The 19,931-nt window shown below is 34.1% G+C and overlaps 1 protein-coding gene across 19 annotated transcripts in view; it reads left to right on the top strand.

Annotated features, from left to right (window-relative positions):
- Positions 1 to 19,931, top strand: part of LOC105475378 (membrane associated guanylate kinase, WW and PDZ domain containing 2) — a 1,478,421-nt gene that overhangs the window by 1,097,992 nt on the left and 360,498 nt on the right. For all 19 annotated transcript variants that reach the window (XM_011730573.3, XM_011730572.3, XM_071093993.1 and 16 more), the window contains one exon: positions 15,138 to 15,195. In XM_011730573.3, coding sequence (XP_011728875.2) covers positions 15,138 to 15,195 — 58 coding nt within the window. The remainder of the gene's footprint in view (positions 1 to 15,137; positions 15,196 to 19,931) is intronic.

The following is a 19,931-nucleotide window of genomic DNA, read 5'->3' as shown; positions in this document are numbered from 1 at the left end:
CAATCATGTCATTTCCAGCAACATGAATGGAACTTGAGGTCATTAAGTGGAGTAAGCCAGCACAAAAAGACAAATATCATATGTCCTCACTTATATGTGGGCACTAAAAAATATGATCATATAGAGGTAGAGAACGGTAAGAGAGATAACAGACTATGAAAGGTGAGTGGAAGTTGAGGGGAGGCTGAAGAAAAGTTGGTGTGAGTTAAAGGGTGCAAACATACAATAAGATAGAAGGAATAAATTCAGTGTTTGATAGATGGGTGAGTATACTTAAAATTGTATTGTACTTGGGTGATAGACACCCTAATACCCTGACTAGATCACTATGCATTATATACATGTAAGTAAATTTCTTGTGTATGCCATAAGTTTGTATAAATAAATATGATTATTTCTCTTTTCAAACTCAATGAGTTTTTAATGCTTTTACCTTTTGAGTCACTGTACAATGAAACCTTAATCCTAGAATCTCTCATTTCTTCAATATTTTGACTTAATTTTTTGACTGGTTAGCAATTTTATATACATTTAAGCTCATTTGCTATTGTTTGTATTTGATTTCAGGTTATTTTACATCTTTAATTTTATTTTTTGAATAAGAGAACATGAACATTTATGTAAAAGATATACTCAGAGAAGTCTCATTCCCTTTCCAATCCCTCCCACTCGTCTGTTCATGCCACCTCTTATAGTTAAGCAGTTTCTTTAGTTTCTGGCTCTCCTTCTTATGTTCTTTTTCTAAAAATGAGCATTTGAATGTTTTTGTTTAACAGTATGATCTGCAAATAACTGCATATCAGATCATAGAGACTTTCTCACAAATTGTACAGCTGTATAGTTCTGTACTGTCTGCACATATCACGTTCATTGAACCAGTCATCTCTAGTTGGGTATATAGATTGTTTCCATGATTTGCTGTTAAAATAATGACACATTGAATAACTTTGTTTATTTGCTGAAAAAGTATTGTTGAAGATAAAACTGTAGAGAAATTCCTCAGAGGAGAGATTATCGAGTCAAAGGGTAAAATTTATCTGGTTATGTTAGCTATTGCCAAATTCTCCTAGAGGTTGTACCACATTGCCTATCCACCAGCAAAGTATGAAGGGCCAGTTTCCCCACAACCTTGTCTGAGAGTGTGTTGTCAAGCTTTTGAACTTTTGTGTCTGTTAGAGAAAGATATCTCAATATGGTGTTAATTTGCGTTTCTTCTATAATGAAGGAGGTAGAACATCTTTTTCCATTTAAGGGTCATTTGTATATACTTTCTGTGAACTCCCTATTCCTGGCTATTGCATATTCCTCTGTTAGGTTGTTAGCTTTTTTCCTTCCATTTAAAAAAGTTCTTTGTTAAGGAGAGTAGCTCTTTATCACTGATATGTTACAAATATTTTCTCTCAGTTCATCATTTATCTTTTAGTATTAGTTATGGTATTTTGAGCTATAGAAGATTTTCTTTTCTGTTTTTATGTAGTTAAATTGGTCACGTTTGAATCAGAGTAAGAAAGCCTTTCCTTATACCTGGGTTATAAAGGAATTTCCCCTAGTACTCATATTGTTTCTTTCTTTCTTTTTTTCTTTCTTTTTTTAATTGAGACAGAGTCTCATATGTCACCCAGGCTGGAGTGCAGTGGCGCGATCTGGACTCACTGCAATTTCTCCCTCCCGAGGTAAAGCGATTTTCCTGCCTCAGCCTCTCGAGTAGCTGGGATTACAGATGCACGCCACAATGGCCAGCTAATTTTTGTATTTTTAGTAGAGACAAGGTTTCGCCATGTTGGCCAGGCTCATCTCAAACTCCTGACCTCAAGTGGTTTCCCTGCCTCAACTTTCTAAAATGCTGGGATTACAGGTGTGAGCCACCACACCCAGCCTCATTTTGTTTCATTTGTTTATTTTATACTTAGAGATTACTATGGTAAATTGACTAAAAACCTGTCTAATTAAGCTAGAAAATGGGGCTCATTTCCATCAATTATATTTGCCTAAGAAATTACCCATTTTATTCAGGTTTTAAAATTTTGTTAGTGTACATTCGTGCCAGGTATTGCTTTATTTTTGTTTTTATGGATACATAGTATGTGCATATATTTATGGGATACATGAGATAATTTAATATAGGCATTCAACACATAATAATCATGTGAGGATAAACAGGATATCCAACACTTCAAGTGTCTTTGTGCTACAAACATGTCAGTTATATTCTTTTAGTTATTTTTAAATGTACGGTAAAATACTGTTGACTATAGTCACCCTGTTGTGCAATCAAATACTAAATCTTATTCATTCTATCTAACTATATTTTTGTACCCTTTAACTATCCCCACTTCCTCTGCTACCCTTACCAACCTCTGGTAACAATCATTCCACTCTATGTACTCATGAGTTCGGTTGTTTTAAGTTTTAGCTCCCACAACTGGGTGAGAACATGTGACATTTGTCTTTCTGTGCCTGGCTTGTTTCACTTAATATAATGCCCTCGAGTTTTGTCCATGTCATTGCAACTGACAGGATCTCATTCCTTATTATGGTTGAATAGTACTCCGTTGTATATACATAGCACATTTTCTTTACTCATCCATCTGTTGATGGACACTTACGGTTGTTTCCAACTCTTGGCTATTTTTACTATTGCTTCCTTCTTGGTACTTCTTGCTTTATTATATATGACTTACCTCTTTTTAATCTTAAGCTAGCTAGTGTTTATTTTGCTTTTTTTAAAAAGTAGTCTATTTTGTACAATACTAATTTTTGCTTTTATTGTTTTCCGTGTGTGTGGGGGGGGGGGGTCTCTAGAGGTTCCTTTGTTGTTCTTTTTATAGCTTTTTATTTTTTTTTTATTTTTTTTTCAACTGTGAATAATTTTTATTTCTTATTTTTCTTACATGAATGTATGATTTGTTTTTTATAGAAAATTTAGGAAACATTTAAAATACAAAAAAGAAAATCCATATTTCTACTACCTAAGCTCAAATCACTTTATTCGTATTTTTGTGTGTATCATGGTTACTTTTTCTCCATTTATATACATATAAAATCCCATTTAAGCAATGGAATTTTACTATTTTATAATGTTTTAAAACAAACCTCATGACATATTTATAATATCTTTTTAGTACATAGTCTTCCTCAACATCAATTTCAGTGCTTTCACAATATTCTAGTGCATGGATATGCCATACTTTATTTCTATCATATTTTAGAACTTCCTATTAGTGCACATTTACCTTTCAATTTTTTGCTACTATAAATGATACTGTGATGAATATGCATGTAGCTAGATTTTTTTTTCCCAAGTCTATGATTATTATTTGCTTGTCACTGCTAGTGGAAATGCTGGATCAAATGACCTCTCCAATTTTAATTGAAGCTACAGATTCTAAGACAATTTTCATAAAGAAGGAAAATACCTTTAGCATGAAATTTTTAATTCTTTTCATCTAGGTCTCATATTTTGTTAATAGACTTTGAATTAAAAGTCAAGAGTTTCACATAAAATACTAAATTGTGAGTAAAACAAGATCTTTCAGTCTAACTAGGAAATCAATCAGTTTTTATCTGATAAAAAACATAAGGTTTTTGGTATAAATAGGATCTATACACTGCACTTAAAATATGCAGTGCCTGGGCTGGGCGCAGTGGCTCATGCCTGTAATCCCAGCACTTTGGGAGGCCAAGGCAGGTGGATCACTTGAGACCAGCCAGGACGACATGGTAAAACCCTGTCTCTACTAAAAATACAAGCTTTTTAAATTGTGAATTTACTTTTATTATTTCCATTCTTCCATGTTTATATATTGTAAAATTTCCTCTGGTCACTGTTTTAATTGTATGCTACAGATTTTTTATTTAATATTTTTACTCATTCATTTTAGAAAATATGCAATTCCAGTTTACATTTCCTCTTTGGACCAAGAGTTATTTCAAGTTCTTAATTTCTAGATGAAATTTTCTTGGATCATAATTTTGATACTAACATCTAGATTTTATTGCATTATGGTCAAGATTATTGTTTGCACTATTTCTGCTCATAATCTAACAATTTTAGAGAGTGTTCCATGCATACTTGAGAAGGATATGTATTTTCTATTATTGTAGTATGAAATTGGAGAGAGAAAGATGGATGGAAAGAAAGGGAGTAAGAGCCAAAAGATCTGCCTAATTATGATATTTAGTTCTTTCATATCTGTAATTTTGTCAACTTTATCTATCTTAGACTGAAAATAGTCAAAGTGCTTCTTATTAGTGTATTTTTCCTCACAACTCATGTAGTTACTGTTTTGTAAAGATGGTTCACAAATATTGATAACTGTTGTAGAGCACTATGAATTGTGACCTTTATTGTTATAAAGTTGGATTCCTTGTCATATTTAATGCTTTTGGCTTGAATTCTTCCATCTAATAGGAAGACTGTAAACTCTGTTTTATTTTTCTTCTCAGGCCTATCTTTGCCCAAACTTTATTTTTAGCTCTCTGAGTCACTTTCTTTAAATGTCTGTCATCTTTACAGGATGGAGTCAAGTTTTTCTTTATAAGCCAGACCGAAAATCTTAATAAGAAAGATAAATTACATTCAATTCTATGTTTGGTTTTAACTATCATATCTTATTTATTGCCCATATTATAATATGACTGTTTATTTCTCTATGCGACCTATTTTATTCTTTTTTATTTTACTTTGGTATTTAGGATGGTTTTTAATTGTGTTCTAATGTTTGTCTTTGTACTGATAACTTTTATAAGGCCCTTATTCAGTTGTCAATTTTAAATACTATTCATTGACCCTCACCTGTTGCCTAAGCAATAGTCCGTGAGCTCATTGGCCATTCTACTTTTTTTCCCCTCTCCTCTCTTTTTTAATTATATTACTTCCATATTGTCTAAACATAAGACATTTACATATTCTTCTATCTTTGTCCACCTTTGATATAAGCTTAGCTCTACAATTAAATGTGTTGAATTACCATCAGTCCTTTCCTCAAATTACCTCTTGGTCAAAGTAGCTTGGTTTAATTAAGTAGGTATGTGTCAGGAAGGGATCTTGGGTAGAATAACTGTGTATATGGTGGAGGGTGTGTGTGTGTGTGTGTGTGTGTGTGTGTGTGTGCGTGCGCGCGCGCACATGATAGTAGGGGTTGATAATGAATATTTGAAGTACAATTTGGCTGGATATAAAATTCTTAGCTCACACTTTCTTTGAGAGTCTTTAAAATGCTGCTTCACTGTTTTCTAGATGTGTTCGTTCTTCCTGAGATTTAATGTTAATTTGATTTTTCCATTGTAAGGAGCTTATCTTTTAGCCATGTTTTCTCTACCTTTTAAAGTCTAATGTCTTACTGGTATGTATTTTGGAATTAACTGGGGCCAGCTCTTCCGGCTATATGGCAACCCTTTTCAATATATAAATATAGTTATTTTATTTCTGAAAATTTTTATTGGATCACAATTTTATGTATTAGTTCTATTATATTTTCTTCTTATTCATGTATTCCAATTATGCATATGCTGGATTACCTCTGCCTACCTTCTATATTATTGACCTCTCTGATTCTTTTTACCTTTTTGTTTATTTCATTTACATTCTCTTGGCTATTGTCGTGGCTTTCCTCAATAGTCCTTATATTTTCAGTTCACTCTATTTTCTCTTTGGCAGTTTGTAATTTGGTCATCTCACATTTTTAAAAATTTTATTTCATCATTTTTCTCAACTATCTTTTACTATCTATCTGTTCTTTGTCCATTAATGTTCAAAGCTTTTAAATATGTGATTCAAAGTGGCGTTTTTATTTATAAGCATTTGTTTCAAAATATCTCTAGGTTTTATTATAACTTTCTTGTTTGCAATTTTGTTTTTGTTTTCTCTTGAGATAAATTTTCATTAGCTGAATTGTTTTGGCTGTCATTTTCTGATTATTTTCTTATAGTAACTTTCTATAAATATTGTCTGCTATTTTTTTGTTTGTTTAGTTTGAAATTTCTTTTGTTCCTAGACCAGCGATAACAGTTTCGTGTAATCAAAAGTAAAGGACTTGGTGGATTACTACATTTTTTAGGTCATGAGCACCCCCTTCTGTTGCTTTCATGAAGTACAGATTCCTCAGTGGATGCCTTTTTTATTTTTATTTTTTATTTTTATTTTTATTTTTATTTTGCAGAGTAGTTGGTGTGTCTTATGAACTTATCTGCAGATACTTGATATTCACCTCATACTTTTTTCCTTCATAGCCAAGTCTCCAAGGAGCATCCCCTTCTCCCAGTAACATCATCCCGCTTTTCTTCAGAAGCTGGGCCTTCCCAAGACTGTTATTCTGCTCACTGTCAAACCCCTTTCTTTCAATTCTTCATAGTTGTGTTCTAATAGAGCAGGTTTGTTAGAAACATTTTTTCACTCGGGATGGGAATTTACCTTTCTGAGCATGATTTTTTCTGTTTTCCCACCTTACCTCACACTTGCTACACCCTACCCTCCTTTCTGCACAGTCTCCACTCTGAGTCTAGCTGGCTGCACTGGATTGGGGCGTTCACATACCTACTTACATATAACTTCTGAAGTTCATAGTATTTTGTTTCTCCTCATAATGTTGTAGGTGTAGGTTATGGGTGGCTTTATTTCTCTCTTAGTAGATATTTACTGTTTTTAAGGGATAAGTAGAGAGGTTAAAATGTATATGTCAGCCTTTATACTATAAGAGTCCAGGATGTTTACATAAGGATTTTCAGATGGATAATGATGATGATAAATAGTTGGATGGGTAGATTAACACAGGCTTCTAGATGTTAAAACTGGAGATGCTTATTTTGAAGTCCTCTGCATATAGTTGCTTCCCAAATCTTTCTTTGTAGCTAGCCCTTTCTACAGAGTACTAGAAATATAAAGACAAAGACCTACTAGGTTCATCATGGTTTGACCTTGTAATGCCACTTGTAAACTTAAACCAAAGATGACTCTTGCTTAGTCTTTACCAGACAACATCCTTTATAGTGCCATGCTTTTCTGCCACCACTTCTTGTCACCATCTCAAATACATAGATATTATATTTAAGTTAGTGTTGCAAAAGTTCACAGCTTTTCTCCAGATAGTAAAGAGCCCCTGAATCCCCAAAATACTATTGAGTGCATACTTTTTCATACATCAATAGCCGCCAAGAAAATTGTATCCATTTTCTATTAAGTTGGTAAGATATATTAAGGAATAAATTTATTTGAAATTTTTTCTGCACTCACACCTTTCATCAACAACCAGCCCATAAAATGGTCAGTATTTTAATTTTTATTATAATATGGTGTAATTAAGTATTCAGGTCGATTCCACTTGATATGAATTAAATATCATCACTGTAGAATACAGCTCGGCTAGTTTTTCTATCCACTGTAAACCAGTAAATCTCCTATACCCAGAGTTCATAAATAAAGACTTCATAGCCTACATTTCCATGATATTGACTGGGTTTGTGCTCCCACGTAGGCAATATCTGAGAAAGATGAAAGAGAGTGGAATATAAAGGAGCAACATTTTCTATGTTCAGTTTTAGGGTTTTTTTAGTTTGTTCTTTGGTTTTGGTTTAGTTGTTTATTTTCCTGACTGAATGGAATAAAGATTTCTGGTAAAAAGGAGCAAACTGAAACCTTGATACACGGAAAAAGGTCTGAAAGGTTACACCTCCAGCTTTACCTGTACATAAGGTGATGGGACTGTGGTTAGCTTTCATTAATGTATGGATTTAGCTTTAAAAAAAAAATACATTCAGGATTTACTTTTATATTATCAAATGCATTTTTGAATAAAGGAAAAAAGAGACAAAGATATAATACCTTTTGTCGGCAAAAAGTCATCTATTGTATATTTTATCCTTGCACAATGGTCTTTCTCTTCCTCCTTTTTCTTGTTAATTCTAAAAAAAATTTTCATATTTTAAACTCACTTATAGTAAGGATTCCTCAAACTCCTAAAGACCAACTAGGAGGAAAAGCCTTATAACTTTTACAAGAAAATTTAGTTATATTCTCCAGTTTGTATACTAAGTATACAGCAAAAATCTAAAATATTAGAGGAAAAGGTTTTGTGATAATTAGCTATTACCATATAATACACTACACATTACTTAACCTATGGAAATTTTTTATGTTCATTATTTTCTTTTGTACAATCATCCCCTCTAAAACAAGAACCACAAATTTTGTTTTTTTTAAAAAGGCTAGTCAATATAAAATAATATAGGGTTGAAGGATATGGTTTCTGTTTTTTGGTTTCTGCCTCTCTCTCTAATATCTGAGTACGTTGCATGATTCCTAAACTGGGCTGCCTTTCTGGAATAGGAGGCCCATTCTGGTCTTCCCACCAGAACAGACCTCCATACAACCTTACATGAAGTTATATAACCAAATGCTTGTTGTGGCCCGTACAAGACACTGCCTCCCAAGAAGGGAACAGTGCCTGACTCTAGATTTAGCATTCCTGTTACTGAATCTGTGACTTCTAGGACCCAGGATGCAGCTGCATTTAAACATGAATGTTGTATTTACCCAGTTTTTCTAGGGAGCAGAAAGACAGACGACAGAAAAATAAATAAATAAAAGGTAAGATAGCAAAATTAAAAGTCATTCTCTTGAATATAGCTATTGAAAGACATCACAAGGCTGAGGATGGTGGTGCACCCCTGTAATCCCAGCACTTTGGGAGACCAAGGCAGATGGATCACCTGAGATCAGAGTTGGAGACCAGCCTTGTCAACATGGTGCAACCCCATCTCTACTAAAAATACAAAAAAATTAGCAAGGTGTAGTGGTGCACGCTTGTGATCCCAGCTACTCAGGAGGCTGAGCCACAAGAATTACTTGAACCCAGCAGGTGAAGTTTGCAGTGAGCCAAGATTGTGCCACTGTCCTCCAGCCTGGGTGACAGAGCGAGACTCTGTCTCAAAAAAAAAAAAAAAAAAAAAAAAAAGACAATACAAAAGAAGAATACAAGTGCAAAAATCCTACATTCTCATTTTATTTAAATTTCAGTTCTATCAAAATGAACCCAGTGTTCTATGTGTCTGATTTCACATTAATAAAGTGTGAACATGAGACCAAAACCTGGCAAGACACAATGAAAAAAGAAAGCTTACAGGCCAATATCCCTGATCAACATAGATGCAAAAATCCTCAACAAAATACTAGCAAACCAACTTCAAGTTCTCAAAAGCAATTGCAACAAAAACAAAAATTGAGAAGTGGGAGCCAGTTAAACTAAAGAGCTTCTGCACAGCAGAAGAAACTATCAACGGAGTTAAAAGATCTACAGAATGGGAGAAAATATTTGCAAACTATTTATCTGACAAAAATCTAATATCCAAAATTCTTAAGAAAGTTAATTGAACAAGCAAAAAACAAATAACTTTATTTAAAAATGGGCAAAAGACACGAACAGACTTCCCACAAAAGAAGACATACAAGCGGCTAACAAACATATAAAGATATTCCATATCACTAATCATCAGAGAAACACAACTCAAACCACAAAAGAATACCATCCTATACTAGTCAGAATGGCTATTAATAAAAAGTCAGAAAACAACAGATGTTGGTGAAGCTGCAGAGAAAGGGGAACCCTTATATGGAAAGCAGTTTGACACTTTCTCAAAGAACTTAAAATAGAATTACTAGTTGAGCAAGTAATCCTGCTACAGGGTATACACCCAAAAGAAAACAAATCATTTTGCTAAAAGACACATGCACTCACATATTTTTGCTGTAGCACTTTTTACAATAGCAGAGACATAGAATCAACCTAGGTGCCCAAAATGGTGGATTGGATAAAGAAAATGTGGTACATATGCACCATGGAATACTATACAGCCATACAAAATAACAAAATCATGTCCTTTGCAGCAACATGGATGCAGCTAGAGGCCATTATCCTAAGCAATTTAATGCAAGAAGAGAAAATCAAATATTGCATGTTCTCACTTATAAGTGGGAGCTAAACATTGGATACTCATGAACATAAAGATGGCAACAATAGACACTTGAGGCTACTAGAAGGTGAAAGGAAGGAGGGGAAAACTGTTATGTATTACTATGCTCAGTAGCTGGGTGATGGGATCATTCATACCCCAAACCTCAGCATCATGAAATATACCCAGATAAGACACCTGCACATGTACCCCACTGAAACTAAACTAAAAGTTGTAAAGGTTTTTAAAATAAAGTGTGAGTAGAAGTCCTCTAATCAATGGTAAGAGTAAGTGACCTAGATTTTTCCATGTTTTCATTTTGAAGTTATTTTAAACCTCTAAAAAATTACAAAAATAGTACAAAGTGGCTCCACATAACTCCCACTTAGCTGCCACTAACATTTACATCTTTCATAAGTACAGTCATTGAGCCCAGGAAATTAATATCCATATAAACTATTAACTAATCTTCAAATCTTATGTGAATTTTTCCAGTTGCTCCACTAATGTCCTTCTTCTGGTTCAAGATCCAATTCATTATCCCACAACAAATTTAGTTATCACATCTCCATATTCTCCTTCACTCTGTGATAATATCCCAGTCTGTTTTTCTCTTTCATGACCTCGGCCCTCTCTAAGAGTACTTGTCAGTTACTTTATTGAATGTCCCTCCACTTGAGTATGTCATATGTTTCTCATGATCAAAATGGCATTCCTGGCCAGGCACAGTGGTGCGCACTGTGGTTCCAACTACTCAGAAGGCTGAGGGGAGAGGATTGCTTGAGCCCAGTAGTTTGAGTTCAGCTTGGGCAACACAGTGGAACCCCGACTGTTTAAAACTACACACACATAAGGTTATTTATTTTTGACAAGTATACTACAGAGGTAAAGCTGTGCCCTTCTCAGTGCACAGGATCAGAATGTGGATATCTTCTTACTGAGCTAGCATAAAGGGGTCTCTGTTTTCTGTCATGAAAGTGTACCTGACTAAAAATTAAGTAAATAAATGAAATAGTGGATAAGCTTTCTGATGTGCTGCTGAATCCGGTTTGCCAGTATTTTATTGAGGATTTTTGCATCGATGTTCATCAGGGATATTGGTCTAAAATTCTCTTTTTTTGTTGTGTCTCTGCCAGGCTTTGGTATCAGGATGATGTTGGCCTCATAAAATGAGTTAGGGAGGATTCCCTCTTTTTCTATTGATTGGAATAGTTTCAGAAGGAGTGGTACCAGCTCCTCCTTGTGCCTCTGGTAGAATTCAGCTGTGAATCCATCTGGTCCTGGACTTTTTTTGGTTGGTAGGCTATTAATTATTGCCTCAATTTCAGAGCCTGCTATTGGTGTATTCAGGGATTCAACTTCTTCCTGGTTTAGTCTTGGAAGAGTGTAAGTGTCCAGGAAATTATCCATTTCTTCTAGATTTTCTAGTTTATTTGCGTAGAGGTGTTTATAGTATTCTCTGATGGTAGTTTGTATTTCTGTGGGGTCGGTGGTGATATCCCCTTTATCATTTTTTATTGCGTCTATTTGATTCTTCTCTCTTTTCATCTTTATTAGTCTTGCTAGTGGTCTGTCAATTGGGAAGCACAATTAAATTTAAAAAATATAGCAGGCTGACTATGCCAGAATCCAGGCAAAGCTAGGTGCATGTTTAATCATTTGTTTTTTTCCAGTTTTAGAAGCTGATATGATTGACTACAAATTAATCTAGACTTTTACAGGGTAGGAATATTTAATCACTGAATTTGCTCCATGGTTCCATGGCCTGAAGAAAATCTCAATTAAAACAGTTCTTAATGCAGCATTAACCTTGCTGATCTCAAGTGTTTATTTTTTCCTGTTGCATAGTGTATGTTATTCTTTCATCAGTGTGACCTTAATCATCCACAGATTTGTCAGGTATTGTTGAATACAGTATTCTAAATAACCTAGGACCCAAAAGCTCCAAGCTACATGCTTGCCTGATTGGGCACATAGTACAATGTTGGAAATTCTTTTTCTCATCTTTTAGTTTAATTTAAAGAAGCAGCAGTTGTTTTGTTTTTGTTAAAACTAATCCAAGTCCAAATAACTTAATTTTCACAGTGAAAGATAATTCTTAACCTTTTAATTTTTCATCATCTAGATGTGTACTCTTCAGTGTATACCGTTAAGAAGTTTATTTTATGACTTGTCTTTTTACAAGTGAAGAAAAATTTGTGAAAATTGTGGTTTTTCATTAGCATGCTAGCTTAAATCTTTGTTTTTGAAGCAAAATGTCGTTAAAAGAATACACACAAACACACATGTGCCAACACATACACACAGCTACACATTCATATATGCACATACATACAAGTACCTTTTTTAACATTAGTTGTATATTTTTACATCCATTCTGACATAAATGAAGCAATGCATGTATCTGTTACTGGTTTCTTGTAAGATTCGGCCAACAATTCCTTGAAAATATTTAAAATGAAACAAATGATGCTCTTTGTAACAGAAAGTTAGAACTAGTGTATAATTTTGCCTCAAAGTGTGAGTCTAGGACCTCTAACAGTTCTTAAAATGCAAATGTTTATAACATATAATTTTGTTTCAGCATGAAATAATAGTTTACTTTGGAAATATGAAACAACCAAGTGAATAGACAAAACATATTGATATCTTATGAAAAATAAAGCAGATTCTCCCTAAATTCTGATGAGGACTGCGTGATGACAAGTGGGAAAGTATAATAAATAATAAATCGTACCCAGGAAATCTGGCATTGTAAATCTGACAAAGATAAAGAATCAATGAACTCTGCCCTTCTGGGATACATTGCTTAGAACTAGTAATTTACTCAGATTAAAATGAAAGAGTCATTTACTTTATAAAAAGATAATTGTACAAATTTTACTATGAAATGCTTCCATATGGCATTGGCATTAAGAAGTAGGACTGTATTCATAAGTTAACTACGTTAGGCTTTTACTCTTTATGTTTATTGAACATGATTGTTTTATATATTATTGCATTCGTAAGATGATGTTAAACCTATTATAAATACATATCCATGTATTGAACCATATTAATAAATAACAAATATCCATAACATTAATTGTTGTCCTCTGTATAGTCTTTTACTTTTGGATAAGCTGCTTATAAAAAAAAAAAAGGTTTTGGATGAACTGTTTATAAAAGGCGCTCAATAGATACTTGTCAAATGAATTCCTTCTTACTAGATGAATTTGCCAGTAGCTTGGGGGATTTGGTGAAAACCATCTGGATAGTTATTCTCCTTAATCTAAATTAAGTGGTGTTTATGCCTTGTTAAACAGAGTTTCTGAATTGATATTTAAATTGGGTAAGCTTGCTGGAACCAGAGTACAGGGTTTTCAAGTCCTGAGTTGCTGGCATGATAAAATGAGTTAGTACCTAGAAAATCCATTAGTAGTCAAACCACAAACAATACTCAGTAAAGGTTTACTCTTATTATCCTTCTGAAAGAAAGATTTCTTAAGGTACTCTCAAATTTGATGTTGTAAGTTTAAGTTATCCTTCTTCGTATGAATCATATCTTTGGCTGCAGAAATACTCATATGTTCGATTATAAACTGCTTTCCCCAACTCTACTTAGAGTGTTATGAAAGAGAAAGCATTTGCTCTGTGTTAACTTTCTAAAATTGCAAAACTTCTAAACTCTAAAATGTATATGTTTCTAAAAGTTTTGGGTGCGGAATTGTGGATCTGTGTTTAATTTGATGGTACAGAGAAACAAAATCACTCATACACTCTCAGTGAGATTATAAATTAGTACTTTTTCATGAGTTAGGAAGGTGGAAATCTGGTCATATATGTCAAAAACAATAAAAGGATGCATGCCCTTTGATCCAAAATTTCACATCTAGGAATTTGTCAATACTATATTATAGAAACATGATAAAAGATTTACATTTTAGTAGGTCCAATACAGATGACACGTGACAGGTAAAAACTGGAAAGCCCCAAATGTTCAATAATAGAAAAATGATAGAATTACACAGCTTCTAGCCATGCAGCAGACTACTACTGTTGCCACCTTAAAAATGATATTGTGCAGTAACACACATTCACATTGAATGACATCGTTGATATTCTGTTAAGTAGGAATGTCAGGCAGTAAAAGTAATATGCACTTTATGATATAATTTATTTTAAAAGTATTTGCACATATATGCATAGAAAATTATTTGAAGGATATTCACCAAAATATTAATGGTGGTTATTTCTGGGTGGCAGGATTGCAGGTAACTTCAGTTTTCTTTTCATAACTGTGCTTTGTCTACAGTGATATGTATTATTACTATAATAATAAAACCCTTAAACTTCACTGAAATACATTTAAACTTATCAATGTATCTTAGTTTCAAATTATATTTATATAAAAATATCTATCAAGAAAAATACAGTTTTCTTCATATTTGTAGGAGTTAATAATTATAAAACCTTGGTGTATTTGGAAAACAATATTAGGAAGCAAAGCCTAGTTTTCAGACAGCATGTTTTTGCCTGTAATAGGATTTATAGTATTGTTGATATTTTTTAATGTGTGTATGTGTGAATTAGCCATGGAGAATTGAAAACATGAACTATATTATCAAGGAAACCATGTTCACAATTTTAGACCTTATTTTTAAAATAAGCCCAAAGAGTGTATTGGCAGCATTCAAATTCTGACCCACGTGGAGTAACAGCAAGCATACCATCTCAAATAGTGGGGTATCAATTGAGAATTTATAATGTCTTTGTTTCAGTCATCAGAAACAATTTGCCGTCCTCAGAAATATATTTTGAAAGATGTGGTCTTTGTCCTGAAATGCTCCTTTAGCAATACAAATAAATAAGAGAACCATATGCACTTGCAGGAAAGCGATTTGCCTTCTATATTGCACTAAATGGTGATAACATGATGACATGCCATCCTACTATTTGGCATGAGACGAATGGCTAGACCCAGCAGTGTATCTGCAGAGAAGAGAGCTCTGGGTTTTAACTGCCAATTTTCAAGTCAGTGCTGCTTATAGTTTCTATAATATGTTCTGAAATTTGTTGCTGACTCTGAATGCTTTGTTCCACTTTGGTAGACCATTTCTGCAATCCATGAACAATTAAATTATATTACTTTTTATTAGAAATTGTGTTATCTGTTCTTTATTTACTGAAAGAAATAACTCTTTATTTTTCAGAGCTTCCATATGGCTGGGAAAAAATCGATGATCCCATTTATGGCACTTATTATGTTGAGTAAGTCTCTAAGTGTGATATTAACTTGTTATTAATATGTTGTGAAATTATGTTAGTATTTTATTTATTGAGCATGGGTAGCTAACAGCCCCTTCATTTCCCTTTCATCTCACTTTGAAGTATCCAGCAAGACTAGCAGCACTAGCTAGCTGCTTCTTTCCTCTCCAGCTGGCTAATTTGTCATTCCTTTCCTTTGACTCAACGATTCTAAAACACCAATTGAAAAAGTGTGTTTCACACTGTCCTCTAAATGAGTGATAATTAAAGATATCAAAGTAAATGCCTTTCATTTTGCAATCAAAATGTTGGGAGCTGACTGGTTGTGCAAACGAGATGTTCTATTAAAACAGATTTTGAAGTCAACTAAATGAATCAGCCATATTTTTTAGTTGAAAAATAAAATAAAATTTAGATTTTTTTTCTTTTCTAGGACCTCATTCCAAATCAACAGTATTCTTTCAGTACATTGGATTTTTATGTTACCTATTGGAGGTTACATTGCAATAATTTGTTGTAGTATGAATGATCCCCCCATGCATCCTTTTATTCAGAACAAAGAAACTGTTCAGGTTTAATTACATACACATATGTTTCTTGGAAAATTAAGTAATATTCATAATTTTTAAAAGTTAAATATGTGATTTATGTTTCTAGAACTCTCTCTCCCAATAGACGATTGTTTTTCATTCTTGTCTATTGTTTAATATTCCTAAAGTTATTTGGGTGAATAACAAAGCCTATATATTCCTTATGGGAAACACTACCCAAGAAATCCAAAGGTTGAAAAACAAGACTTTCACATTGTTCCTCAAGATCTTACTTTGTTTTTTCCAACCACATTCTGTTTAATAATTACAGATGGTCAAGGGTTACAGGTTGGCTTTAGTGCTAAATTGTTTTTGTAACAATATTCAAAAACCATTACTGAGCTTTTATTAGGTGTCAAGCCCTTCTTGGCACTGGAGGTGTACAGATAAGTGAAATGTGTGTGCTCTCTGCCCTTGAGGATCTCCCTCAGGAGCACTTGTCTTAACTACTTTCACCCATCATTTTCCTTTGGAAAAGCCCCAGTTTTGGCTCCACAGTCATTTCCAGATTCACAGTGAAGGTGAATTCAGTTCATTTTCCATATGCAGTCTTCTAGCATAGTATCTAATGTATGGTGTCACACGGACACTGAACAGATACAAAAAAGTAAGATTAAGTACATAGAGGTATCTCTAACTGCAAAAATAAAGGGACATCATTTATAAATAGTTATAAGGCCTCTGTGTCCCACTAGATTGCTGATGAATTAAAGTACCCATATGTTTTAAATAACATAGTTATAGTCCATAAATAAATATAACACTAAATGTTTCACATAAATGCTAGCTTGTCTTAATTCACTGAATCAAACTGTGCTGTGTCTAAGCCTATTACATCAGATATTCAAGGAAATTCCATGTGAGGAAAGAGAATTGAGTGTGAGGCATATCAGATCTTATCTTTAGTATATTTCCTCACAGAATCATTGAAAAAGAACCATTCCTTAGTCCATATGTTGGCAAAATCCATAAAAACCCAGATAGCAAATATTTGGGGTGGAGGATGATACGGCCTCTGTTACAGCTACTTGGCTCTGCTGTTGTAGCTTGAAAGCAACCACCGGCAACATCAGCTATGTTCCACCAAAACTTTATTTACAGAAACAGGCAGTTGGTCATATATTGCCTGCAGGTCATAGTTTGCTGGCTCCTACCCTATTTTAATTGTTCAGATTGTTTTTTCATATCTTCAGCTCCTGTCAAGCTAACTTCCAGTGCAGGAAAAGGTTTAACTAAAACCTTTCTTCTCTGTCCTAATCATCTAACAGAGAGGCAAGACAACCCTATGTCAGAAAGCTATGCTTCACCCCTTCTTGACCATTGAGATGTGTGTTCTGCAAGTGAAGATATGCTGCTGGTAGATCCTTTGTAATTAATTATGAAATTGGACACTGGCTGTAACCCTAAATGAAAATTTTTCTTGTTATCTTTATACTTCAGATGTTTTGTGTGTGTGTGTTTGCCTACATTATACTTCTCTCTACATTTCTCCACTTCATTTTCCATGTAACACAGCCATAGTCAGAGAACAATATAGAATTTAGTCAGTTATGTCTTCTATAATTAGATCAGGCTGACATGTTTTAATAGTTTTAGATTTTAAGTGATTGGGAGGTTGTATATACAGGTCACAGTGGGTCAAAATAGTTTAATTTCCTTCCCGTTACACTCAGTTCTATTATTTGTCATGGTCTTGTCCCCATTGTATGATTTTATAGAGTTGACCAGTGTCAGTAATTAGGTGTGTGGGTGTAGCAGGCCACGCAGAAAACTGAGACAAATAAACAGATAATTCAAACTTAAAGACAATGTTAAGTAGAATATTATCCCAATATCTATTGGAAACATCCTTTTGAAAAACTTCATAAACATAATTAAGATACCTGTTATTGTATATGATGTATACATTACTTGAAATGGGGAATATCTTCCATCATCCCAAAAAAACTTTTGAAATATTTTAATTGGAATACACTTATTTACATGGTTTGTTTTAATTCTGTATCTCATCTCTATTACGCTATTATTTACACAAGGTATATATTGGTTCTGAATAGTAGCCTTGTTTATGGTAACTATAAGAATATATAAGTAAACATAGAGGTTATTCATCACTTTCAGTATGTAGAGTGTTTTTGTTGGAAGAAGAAAGTCACCTAATTTCTTACCATAAAAGATTGGTAAATGTCTAAAGTTGCTATCTCAACATTTCCATTTCAACTGTCTAGATTAAGATTCCATTCATAATTATGGTGATAGCCTTAATATCTTAAGGAATTATATTTTAATTGGTAATATTAATATTTAGTTCATATAACAAAGCAATATCTTTTTTGTTAATATATAGTCAAGAAAATGTTGATTTACTGATACTATTAATGATAATGAGCAATGGATTATCTGTACAGCTATCAATTTTATGTTTAATTACACACCCATTCATACAATTGGAGGTACTCTTTACAAAATATGAAAAAGATTCCACCTTCCAACCCAGTAGCAAAAAAGCTTACATGTATGGGCACAAGAGGTCCAGTTTAGCAGTTAGCACCTCTCTTCGGATAGACCAACAATTGGGAATAGAAGTTGCAGGTTGGGCACTGATTGAAATCAATGTAATGTCTCTAGCACAGTTGCATAAACACACATTTTCCTCTCAGCCACAGACAAGCAAATAGGAATTCCAGCAATCAATAGCAGAAGATAATTTACACAGCTAGAAAAGGAGAAACCTGGACTGAGCAGGCTTTGACCACTATAACTGACTTTACCCCACTATGCCACTGTTCTGTCCCCTGCAAATTCAATTCTAAGATTGTAGGTTTAATATATTCAAGAACTAGAAAAATCATCATCATGTTATGGAAATTGTTAACCTTTATTGAGTGCTTAGTATGTGCCATTAACTGGTCTCAGTGCTTAACAGTTTCTATCACATTTGTAATTCTCTCTATAGTGATAATGAGCTAAATTGTCTTAAGTTTACAGATGAGGAAACCCTGGCTAAAGAAGTTAAGTAACTTACCTAGAACCACACATTATTGAGATGAGGGGCTGAAATTTGGACCCAGGTAGTTTGACTGCAGAGCCCAGACTCCAAACTCTTAACCAAAATGCCTGCTATAAATTTAGCATTTATAACCCATAATGGTCTGAACAAGCCTTTGGGACCCATCCCTGGAGAAGAATGAGGGATTCCTCAAGAACGTCTCCTCCCTGGCCTCCCTGTAGTACTGTTCTACAGCAGGATGCCCGACAATGCGAGGTCATGCTGCATCCAGAGCCTCAGGAGACAGGCTGCTGACCCAGGCATTCTGAGCCACAAGCTCCATTACCCACCACTTCGGAGTAGCCCTGGACAACATGGCCACCGAGAGCAAGACGTGAAAGAAAGGGAATCTTTATTGCTTGGACCTTAACATAAAAATGTTGGCCCTCATTTGGATTAGTAGAGGCAACACACAGCTATTTTAGAGAACAATGGGCCCTACTCAACATCTTTTTAAATTTTATCTGCTGTCTGTGCAAACTGACTATGTAGCAGCAGAAATAACTTAGCCCAATTTTTCCTGACAGACACCAAATCCGTGATGGTGCAGCACTTAGCACTATGTATTAAGAAGTCCTAAAATTGCTAGCTAGGAATGTAACTGTCACTGTTCATAAAGATAGGAAAATTTTTAATAACAATGTGCAAAATGGAGAGTTGAACAGCTGTGACTTTTGTACAAATGTGGTTCTCTCTCCTCTTTTGTGAAATTATGTCTGCTGGGTACATTTTGGTTTTAATGGCAGCTACACAATTTGCTTAACTAGCTGCTGGTCCAGAAGACACGATTTGCTGGGACAACTTTCATGCAAAACTGCCTTCTCTGGCAGAGACAGAGAAGCAAACCATATAACTGTAGTTAAAATGATAGTGGAGACTGGCAGATGTGATTTTCATGTAAAGGTTTTACAAGTTTTTCATGTGATGTCACACATCTGCTACTATAAAACACTATTTGTATGCAATTCCAGAAAGTATGAAAAATACTGCATAATATCTTCAACGTAACATTTAATGTAAATGGAAAAATTGCATTCATTTCATGGTTAGTGGTTGGTATCCATCATGATGTAGCAAGCTGGGAAGTGGTTAGAGAGAAC

The sequence above is a fragment of the Macaca nemestrina genome, chromosome 4 (assembly GCF_043159975.1).
Source record: "Macaca nemestrina isolate mMacNem1 chromosome 4, mMacNem.hap1, whole genome shotgun sequence".
Taxonomy (NCBI): Eukaryota; Metazoa; Chordata; class Mammalia; order Primates; family Cercopithecidae; genus Macaca; species Macaca nemestrina.
Note: the sequence above shows the minus strand (reverse complement) of the source record. Positions and strands in the feature narration are given on the sequence as shown.